The sequence below is a fragment of the Trypanosoma cruzi genome, genomic scaffold, assembly GCF_000209065.1.
Source record: "Trypanosoma cruzi strain CL Brener 1047053517057 genomic scaffold, whole genome shotgun sequence".
NCBI classification, from domain to species: Eukaryota; Euglenozoa; class Kinetoplastea; order Trypanosomatida; family Trypanosomatidae; genus Trypanosoma; species Trypanosoma cruzi.
In genome coordinates, this window is record NW_001849518.1 from 177,116 (window position 1) to 186,733 (window position 9,618).

A 9,618-nucleotide genomic window follows, 5' to 3' on the forward strand; every position below is an offset into this window, starting at 1 on the left:
TCTACAGGGGTATGTTTACTTGTGTAGCTCCAGCGATGATACCAGCGATGCACTACGGCCGGGCCATCAACCAGCACTACAGCACGCTCGCGGACAGACATGAGGCCCGACGACAGCAACCACACACACACACACACACACACACCTACCCAAACTCCCTCTACGGCAAAAAACAATAAAAGAAAGAAAAAAAAGAAGACAAAAAAGAAAAAACAAAAAAAAAAAAAAAATGTGCTCAAAGATGTAAGACGTTGAACGCATTGCAAGAGCACCGCAATCTCGTATTCGTCTCCATCTGCCATCGGGTTCGCCCTTCCAACAGACAGCCTACTTTTCGCTCCACAGAGAAGAAACGACAAATCCACTACACGTTTTATTGGCGTGCCATCGCCTCCAGGCCGACGGAAGAAGGCGGATAGAGTCCACGCGCGCAAAACTGCTTTAGACGATCCACCATCTCCTGTGAAAGGCCTGCTCGTTCCACAAGAAAAGCCGCAACCTGCAGCTGCCGTTCGCGCACACTTACATTGGCTTCTTGTGGCATAGAATAAAAAAAAGATGCGCATAACGGTGCCATCGACAGCATGATGTTTTTTCGCACCAATCCGTCACCAATAAAACACCACAAATTCTCTCGAGAAACATCATCGGCATCCCCGCAAAATTGCCACGCAGCATGCAAGAGTAAAGAACTAAAAAATGAGTCCGGGACATGTGGAGACTGTACGAAGATGTCCATGAGGCCTAGGGCCCTGGGACGAAGGGCGGCGACGCCCAAAGCGCGCACAATCTCGTCTTCTATGGGCACAGCCGGATATATACCACGCCATCCAGCAGCAGTGGTGCTTGCGCCTCCAAGAATTTCGTAGATGGCGTCTCGAGCACTATCGTTGCACTGCGCCAATGAAAGAGCAACTTTCACTCCCCATAAAGACGCGTACCTTTCGGCGTTCAGTTCATGATTTCGGAGTGCCGAGGCACATGCGCGGCATACAAAACAAAACACAAACTCATCTTCATATTCCGTGAGTGCCCTCTCAATTTTTTCAAGCAGCGGCGACGGCATCTCCACGTAACGAGAAATGATACAGCTGATCATTAGATAGTTGGCCACAAGAAGGGGGTCGTGCTCAAAGGCGAATACCGTTGATGAGGTGATGAATGAAATCAAATCCGTGTAGCTGAGCAGGAACCGACACACCATTTCATTTTCTGCGGACTCGGGCCTGTTCTCATCAAACAGTCGTAGAACCCGCTCGTTCTTTAAAGAGGCTGACAAAAACTCTCCTACAGGTGGCGCTAAATCAGATGGAAGCAAAGCCATCACACCAATCAAGGCCGGGCGCACAGTTGCCGCCCTGGAGAGATCCTCGTGAGCCACGCCGTTCACAAGAAAACGGGTGACAATGTGAGATGTGTCCAACCGGAGAAAATTCTCCGCGGCTGCTCGACCGGTACCCGTGTCGAAAAGCCGCTTCAGGCCATCGCCGAGAGCAGCGTAAACTTCAGGGCTCCCAACGGCCTCTGCCTCGCGAAGAAGCGTCTCCGCCGTCTCCTGTTCACCCTGACGCCATATGCGGAGAAGATTTTCGGGCGCCATAAACCGATCCAACTCCAGGCGCGCCTCCCTTGACCCCCTAAAATCCGAATCCGAGAGACTAAAAGCCAGATGGCGTAAGTGATCCATTTATGTTACCCCTATTTTTATTTTTCTTTCCCTCTTTTTTTACTGCAAGAACCGACCGTGCAACCGGCAACCGACAAAAGAAAAATTGAATCAACTCAACACACAGAGCATCCCCTCGTGTGAGAAAACAACAAGGGACGTCATTACACGCCGCTCCTTTTCATTCTTTGGATGGTGCAGCATGCGGCAAGAAAAAAAAAAAAAAAAAAAACTTTTTTATTCCCCTGAAAAGAAAAGGGGACGGTGTACATAAAGGCCGTGTGAATTCCACGTGTGCCAGTTTTTGCCTCAGCCCGAAAGGCAAATAATAAAAAAGACAAAAAAAAAATAACAAAAAAAGGTAACGGGAAAACTCAACGAACAAAATAATATATAATACAAGTGACTACTCCGGAAATTTACTCAACCCGCTCTCGACGTCGACAGAATGGACGGTGCAAATAAGACCGCAGGCGCTGACAAGGGCTACTGCAGTACCACTCCCGCTGACACTGTGGGCAGGGCCGGCAGAGTGTCAGCTTGAAACAGTAATCGCACATCTTTTCTGCCCCAACATTTTCGTCGTTCCCGCACCCAGTCTTCCATTGACCGCTCTCTTGCGCCTCTGGTGGAGGCGACAAGACCTCACCGGCCCTCCGTAACAGACCAAACTTTAATTTCTCAATGTCCTCTTCGCACTTTTTTACTCGCATGAACAGCTCTCGTTGCTGTTCCAGACAACTCTGTAAAGAAGCCACAACGCCAATTGTGACGTCTCTCTCAGGCACCAATGAGGAGGAACTGGTGCAACGACTGGACAAAGAAGTGGAAGACATGCCACTTCTATCCCACCACCTTCCTGACGCTGAGCAAAAATATAGGGTGAAAAGAGAAAAAAAAAAAAAAAAGAGCAAACCCACAAAAATTCTGGCAAAAAACACCACAGCATACTGCAAGCTTAGCAGTCAGAAGAATCGTTTATTTATAATAATAAAATTAGTCACGCGCAAAAAAACCCGCCAAAGCTAAAAAAAAAAAAAAAATAATAATAACAATAATAAAAAATATACTTACACTCATGTATACACTTGTGTATCTTTTTCTTCTTCCTTTTTCTTTTTTTTTCATTCATTTTTTTTCTTTCTTACGATAAACTTCCCGTTTGTGAAAACGAGGGAAAACGGTACTACTGAAGCCAAATAAGGCTTTCGCTTCCTGATCGCATTGCGCACACCTCTGGAAAATTCTCTTATTGCATTTCCTCAGCACAACATCGAAGCTCCAAGAAGGAATCCATGGCTAGACGCAGCTGTTCTTCCACGGCACAGCAGTAACGTGCAGCCCCTGCTAACTTTTCATCCTTGGCAACGATATCCTGACGCAGGAGTTCACAGGCTGATGCCTGCTGCGCCAATTCTTCCCGCAGGACGCCATTCTCCTCCTCCAGGCAGTTAAGCTTCGTCTTGGTTGAATTCAACTCCTTCGCGGCGCAACATAGTGACTCACATAAAAAGTCTTTTCTAGCTCTCATGGCCGATAGTTCCACATGCTGTCGAGCAATGGTCGTGGCCAGCATCGGCGACAGCACGACGGCCCCGCCTCTTTCGTCTAATCGAGGCGGCTGTGACCACAGAGAAAAGGATAGGAGCTCCAAAAAACGGTCCATATAATTCACCATAAGCTCCATATGGACCGCCAGCGTTTCGTTAACCATTCGGAAAATTGCGTCCGCTTCAAGTGAAACTATCAAATTTTGTGAGCGGGCTTCGTCAGCAGCCGTGCTGCTCTGATTCCTGCGAACATCAATCGCACGGATTTCTTTCATAGAATACTCCGTGTCAGTGATGGGATCAGGTTCCCCAAAATGAGCGGAGATAGAAGCGATACCCTCTCTCAGCGCTGGTTCTTGCCCCACCGCCGCGTTCAATGTGAGGCTACTCGTGCACACCTCTTGCCCATCAACTTGAACGACTACCGCCGTTTTTCTTCGGAAAATTCCGAACTCCTCTGAGACGATCTGTAGGAATTCAAGACGGCACACCGTGTCTACATCGACGTTTAATAAAACAATGACGGAAGTGGCAGACTCCAAAAAAGGACTAAAAAACATTAAGGTGTTCCCCTCACGTGAAATGACCTCTACCGGCCACCAGAGAGAAGTTGTGACATCAAACAACCTGGCATAAATGGCGTCTCTTGTCACCAAAACCCCCTCCGGCAGCAACACCGACACGGAGGTAAAGTGCCCTTGGACGGCATCCACCCACCGAATCTCTGGATTCGTATAAGAAGAAAAACACCTCACCGTTTGAAAGAGATCAAACTCACTCAACAATTCACGGCCGGAACGCCACTCACCCTTTAGAGTGCAAATAGCGCTGTCTCCAGTGGTTCCTTCGTCTCCTCCGGCACTGCCGCTGGGCCTTACAATATAAAACAAAGCTTCATTCTCAAGAACAGAAACAGCCATTAAAAGTCCAAAAGTATCACCAAAGTCCGAGTTTTTTTTCGTAACCAATACGCAACTTTTTGGACTCATTTTTAAAAACGCAATCATTTCATTTAGAGAAACTGGAGTGCATGGTGTTTGTGTCCCCACATCGCCGCCACAACCGGCCGCAATAAAATCGCCAACCGACATAGTATGATCCATGTCCAAATCCAAAAGGACAGCAGCCAATGCTGCACACCACCACAAGGGATCGGCAGCATCACTGTAGGCTCTGACGATATCTGTGACTGCGTCCAAGTGAATCAGCGCTTGTCGCCGCCATTGCCACCACCCTTGTACGTTAACGCCCACAAACACAAAATCAGCGGTGGGGATATCTAATTTAACATTCTCAACCCACTGTCCAATAAAATAAATCGCAAGTGCAAGGCATTCTGCTCCGTGGATAAAATGAACAGAAATGGGGGTTAAAAGCCCATACACATATTTCACTGGAAACGCCTTGGCATTTAAAAATGCGGATGTCTGACCCATCGCTTTGGCAAAATATATCGAACGCATAGGCAAATTAAAATCCTTTTTCCAAGAATTCTGTGTCGTCCGCTCCCTGGGAGGGTCATGGGGACGCAATGCATCCGTTTGCACGGCCACCTCCTCCAATTCCCTCACTGTTTGCGTCGTCCGCTCCCTGGGAGGGCCATGGGGACGCAATGCATCCGTTTGCACGGCCACCTCCTCCAATTCCCTCACTGTTTGCGTCGTCCGCTCCCTGGGAGGGTCATGGGGACGCAATGCATCCGTTTGCACGGCCACCTCCTCCAATTCCCTCACTGTTTGCGTCGTCCGCTCCCTGGGAGGGCCATGGGGACGCAATGCATCCGTTTGCACGGCCACCTCCTCCAATTCCCTCACTGTTTGCGTCGTCCGCTCCCTGGGAGGGTCATGGGGACGCAATGCATCCGTTTGCACGGCCACCTCCTCCAATTCCCTCACTGTTTGCGTCGTCCGCTCCCTGGGAGGGTCATGGGGACGCAATGCATCCGTTTGCACGGCCACCTCCTCCAATTCCCTCACTGTTTGCGTCGTCCGCTCCCTGGGAGGGTCATGGGGACGCAATGCATCCGTTTGCACGGCCATTTCGCTTTTAAGCAATGTGTCGGTTAAGGAAGCCGTTAAATTCATTTCCTTCCCATCAAGAGTTTTCGCTTCACGCATCTGTGCCAATTCCTCCATCAAACGACTGCGCTCGGCCAGGAGTTGCCGCATCAGGTGCTCCATCTTAGTCCCCTTCTCAGAAAGATCCTTCACTGCAGCCTTGTGCACCCGCTCCATTTCAGACAACTCTTTAGTCAGTCGGTCATTCTCTCGCTGCAGATGGGCCATACGCTCGGTGTCATTCCTGTTGTGGAGTGCAGCAATTCCCTCCAGGACCCTTTCAACACGACTCGCAGTCCACGCCATGTTTCCCCCGTCTCTCATATAGCTTGACTCGGGCGGTGATGAGGAGACACAAGTCCGCCACACACCATCAAGAGCTAAATTGAAAAAAAAAAAAAAAAAGTGACTCGTTGAATGTAGTCCACCGATGAGCAAAAAGGCGCAATTTCCACACGACACAACGTGAAAGAAATTAACACCCAAATGTAAACTAAAAAAAAAAACTGTTGGCGCCTCAAAAAGGAAAAAATATAAAACAAAACAAACCATCAAAAAGCAAAATAAAAGAAAGAAAGAAATAAATATACTGCTGAATTCCCCGTCTGACCGGAAGCTTAAATTTTAGCTTCCAGCATCTAGGCCAGAGACTACTGGTTCCCTTCATTAGTTGCCTGATTTCAAATCAACTTCGTCGTGTACAAAGTCCATAGATGATGAACATATAGACGAACGCAATCCACCAAAAACGACGGAAATATATTATACACGCGGCATATCACACAAGTAAACTTACAGAGGTATATTCACTAACGTGGAAATGCTCCATTTATGTAATTTCCTTAGGATCATCACGTTACTCTCGATAACAACGGAGCCTGTATGAAGCCCAACCTCAACGTGATACCAAACGGATAAATCCCTTTTCGACAAACATCGAAGCACAACTGCCATTTTCTCCTTTTTTTTTTCTTTTTCAGCGCGTTTGCTAATATCTGTTCTTTGAAGCCCCCGTAATAACGGGCAAAGTGGAGGGTAATTAGAACGGCTTTCGGCCCATAAACGCGATCACATTTTGCGCCTCTTCACGTACTCTCACCAATTCCTTTAAACCCCTACGTATGGTGCAGAATAGCGAGGCCAGCCGTGCAACCATAACCCATGTCTGCGTTGATGCCTGTGCAAAACTTTACTCATGTGAGCATTCTCTCTTTTTCTTCTTCCATGTCCTTAAAGTCAAATGCAGCAACAAAAATAAAATAAAAAAGACACATGTATATGTAAATTCAATATTCACCGTGAAACAGCAGAATTCTTTTTTTCTCCTTCGTTCAACCTTTTCACCCGTAACGCCTTAGTATGTACTCGCAGAGAAGGGAATCTTTACGGGAGCTTTATGTATGCATATAAGTATACATACACATGTATGCGTGTGAATGTGAATGTGAATGTGAATGTGTGTGTGTGTGTGTGTGTGTTTGTGTTGGGTGACGATAACTAATGGAGCGACGAGTATCTTTATGTTCCATCAGCGCCGTATGATTCTCTTTCTCTGCCCAAAACAAAACCGAAGCGGCAGTCCGGCCATGTTGCGTCTACCGTGCGCTTCTGGAAAAATTCCGTATATGATATGCTCCACTTTAGATGCGGATATTGAAATGAAATATATAGGGATGTGCAGAGGGGGGCACATAAATGAATGATCCCCATCATTATTATCCCATAAACGGAGAGAGGCAGAAATACCACATCTCTTCTCTCGTTTATTTGATTTGGTCTTGCAGTAACACAATGGCTGTTCACGATGGGGACCAGGACAAAATCATAAATGAGGCGCATCCACCTCTTCTTCTCATTGCCTCCACAATGTAACAAAACCGCGTCACGTGGACACACACACACACACACGAAAAAAAAAATAAATAATAAATAAATAATAAATAAATAATAAATAAATAAATAAGAATAAAATAAATACAACAACAACAGAAAAAAGCAAAAAGTTCCTGTTTTTCTTTGAGCACTTCTTTCAGTCTCCCTACGAAAGAACAGTTTTTTCTTTTCTTCTTCCTCCCTTTCCTCACACACACATTTTATATATATGTATAAATATATAAATATATACAGTGGCGACAAGAAGAAAGAAGAAAAAAAAAGAAAAAAAAAAAAAAACGTAATCAAGCCCGCCACGCCACGGTGTCCCCATCTCGACAGTCGTTCATTGCCCCCGCTTTTCTTTTTTTTTTTTTTTTACTTCACACACACATCACACATCACACGATTCAACGTTGTTGTTAACGCACGCCAAAAATAACAGCAAATTTTTTTTTTTTTTTTTTTAAGGGAAAGAAAAAACAACAAAAAACAATAATGAAAGTAATAATATAACGGTGATGGTGTAATAGTAGACACAGGAAATTCCATGTACCTCCGGTCAACCGCATAGGCCGTTGCACATCCATTTGTGTGGAGATCACATGAAACGGAGAGAGAGAGAGAGAGAGAGAGAGAAAGAGTAGTGGTGCTTCGGGAAAGAAAATCCGAACAAAAACAGACCCAACCCTTTCGGCTTTTCTCACGCTGACGGGGATTTTGGTTGCCATCAGCATGGCCGCCAAAAAAAAAAAAAAAAAAAAAAAAAAAAAAGAATACACCAGAAACACACACGCAATTCCTCATGTATGCATGTATGTATTTATCTGTTTTATGTACGTGTGTTTTCCGTGCTGTATTTTTTTTTTGCTTACATTTTTATTTTCATTTCTTTTCGTGTGATTCCTTTTATTTCTTTTTATTTTTGTATTTTATTTATATATATATTTCTTCCTTTTTCTTTTTTTTTTTTTTTTCCTTATCGGTCCGCGGTATCTTGCCGTTGTGAATTTTTTTAATTTTTTTATTTTTATTTTTATTTTTATTTTTATTTTTTTTTGTACGTTGTTTCCTTCCGTCTCCTGAGTGTACGTGTCCCCCCGGCACGACACCGCATTTGTTCCCCTGTCCATATAAGAAGCAAACAACATATATTTTTTATTTTTATTTTTTGTTTTGTTTTGTGTCATTTTTCTCCCACACCCTTCTTTTTATTCATTTTTAACGCAATCCGAGAGCGATCCTTCCCCCCCGCGCCTCCACACACACACACACACACACACACACGCACGCACACACACACAGAGACTGTACAGCCACATCCACCGTTGTGGGGCCACTCACGCAGAACTGAAGAAAATCAGCTGGAAAGTTGCTGATGCGGCGCCACGCTGGACTCCCGGGCGTGGTGTGGCAACAAAATATCGCAATTCTGTTCATTCATTTCCCCTTGACGGCTTTTCTCGTATTCAGCGAAGGAATTTCTGTCGTTTCCGGCTGTTTTGTGAACAATGCCATCAATTTTCCCCTCCAACTTCTTCGCATATGGAGCGTTCCTAATGATGGGCATGAGGGGGCGAACGGCAGACACAAGTGACTCCGCCTGAGCCGATGAACAAATGGTGAGGGCGGTTTGAAGCACATAATTACCAAAATCGTCTTGGATGAGACGAGAAACAACATCGGGGGAACACATGGTTTCCACGTACATCTCTTGGACAGGCTGCGATGCGCCACGTAACACCTTCTCTATCACGTTGGAGCTGAATTTATTCATGCAAAGTTGAACTAAATGTGGAAGAAATGCGATTGCAATCGTGTCAGTTGTTTTACTGTCATTGGACTCCAAAACGTATTGCAAGACATAATTTCCAAAAGGATCCTCCGCAATCTGCAAGCAGCAGCGCAGTATTTGATTTACTAGAGTTGCCCTTTGTGAACAAGACGCATACTCAAGACACCGCTGAAGTACACAACATCCCTGCTTATTTTTGGCAATGGAAATGCAGTCCGATCCCACCGCAGCGTAAATAAATTCCTTATCCGCGTGACTGAAGCGTTGCAGCACTTTTTGAATGACATGATTTCCATGGGCATCCTTAACCAATCGAACAACATCCTTTGACAAAGCCTCCCGCAGAATATCCATTTCTTCACGTGAGGCAATGGTTTCAACCATTTTCTGCACGCTGAATGTCCCATGCGGTGTGAGCGCAATGGATATAATTTTTGGGGCAGCAACACGTGCCACCTTGTAACGCACATCCTGAGGCATCATGTCAAAGAGCTTTTGAATAAGAAAATTGGCGTATTGATCTGTCATCAACTCCGCTACATGTGGGACAACTTCGTTCATAATGATACGGACAAATTCTCCATCTCCGTTTGACCCTCCTAATAGACGTTGAAGAAATCGACATCCATGTTGGTCCTTTGCTATCTCATACACAGAACCTCGCAACCCCTCCGGGGT

The 9,618-nt window shown here is 45.6% G+C and overlaps 5 protein-coding genes across 5 annotated transcripts, besides 19 other annotated features; all 5 read right to left on the reverse strand.

The window, feature by feature from the left end:
* On the reverse strand, window positions 1-101 carry Tc00.1047053508787.5 (mitochondrial structure specific endonuclease 1 (SSE-1), putative; the record flags this gene model as incomplete). Its single annotated transcript, XM_800998.1, has 1 exon — window positions 1-101. A coding segment is annotated over one exon (101 nt), but the record flags the coding sequence as incomplete, so codon positions are not given.
* Window positions 1-9,618: a sequence feature (heterozygous, Esmeraldo-like haplotype).
* Window positions 121-145: a microsatellite.
* Window positions 168-230: a microsatellite.
* Window positions 374-1,687, reverse strand: Tc00.1047053508787.10 (hypothetical protein, conserved; the record flags this gene model as incomplete). The annotated part of the gene is made up of 1 exon (XM_800994.1): window positions 374-1,687. One exon carries the CDS (start codon window positions 1,685-1,687, stop codon window positions 374-376), a length of 1,314 nt encoding a protein of 437 aa, XP_806087.1.
* Window positions 1,876-1,898: a microsatellite.
* On the reverse strand, window positions 2,086-2,502 carry Tc00.1047053508787.14 (hypothetical protein, conserved; the record flags this gene model as incomplete). Its single annotated transcript, XM_800997.1, has 1 exon — window positions 2,086-2,502. The coding sequence occupies one exon, from the start codon at window positions 2,500-2,502 to the stop codon at window positions 2,086-2,088; it is 417 nt and encodes a 138-aa protein (XP_806090.1).
* Window positions 2,644-2,665: a sequence feature (AT_rich).
* Window positions 2,688-2,735: a sequence feature (A-rich).
* Window positions 2,764-2,812: a sequence feature (T-rich).
* On the reverse strand, window positions 2,916-5,825 carry Tc00.1047053508787.20 (uncharacterized protein; the record flags this gene model as incomplete). Its single annotated transcript, XM_800995.1, has 1 exon — window positions 2,916-5,825. The coding sequence occupies one exon, from the start codon at window positions 5,823-5,825 to the stop codon at window positions 2,916-2,918; it is 2,910 nt and encodes a 969-aa protein (XP_806088.1).
* Window positions 5,793-5,858: a sequence feature (A-rich).
* Window positions 6,669-6,763: a microsatellite.
* Window positions 7,186-7,250: a microsatellite.
* Window positions 7,368-7,397: a microsatellite.
* Window positions 7,408-7,445: a microsatellite.
* Window positions 7,592-7,615: a sequence feature (AT_rich).
* Window positions 7,759-7,789: a microsatellite.
* Window positions 7,890-7,922: a microsatellite.
* Window positions 8,003-8,122: a sequence feature (T-rich).
* Window positions 8,167-8,205: a microsatellite.
* Window positions 8,295-8,318: a sequence feature (AT_rich).
* Window positions 8,406-8,449: a microsatellite.
* Tc00.1047053508787.30 (pumilio/PUF RNA binding protein 3, putative) lies at window positions 8,506-9,618 on the reverse strand (the record flags this gene model as incomplete). Its single annotated transcript, XM_800996.1, has 1 exon — window positions 8,506-9,618. A coding segment is annotated over one exon (1,113 nt), but the record flags the coding sequence as incomplete, so codon positions are not given.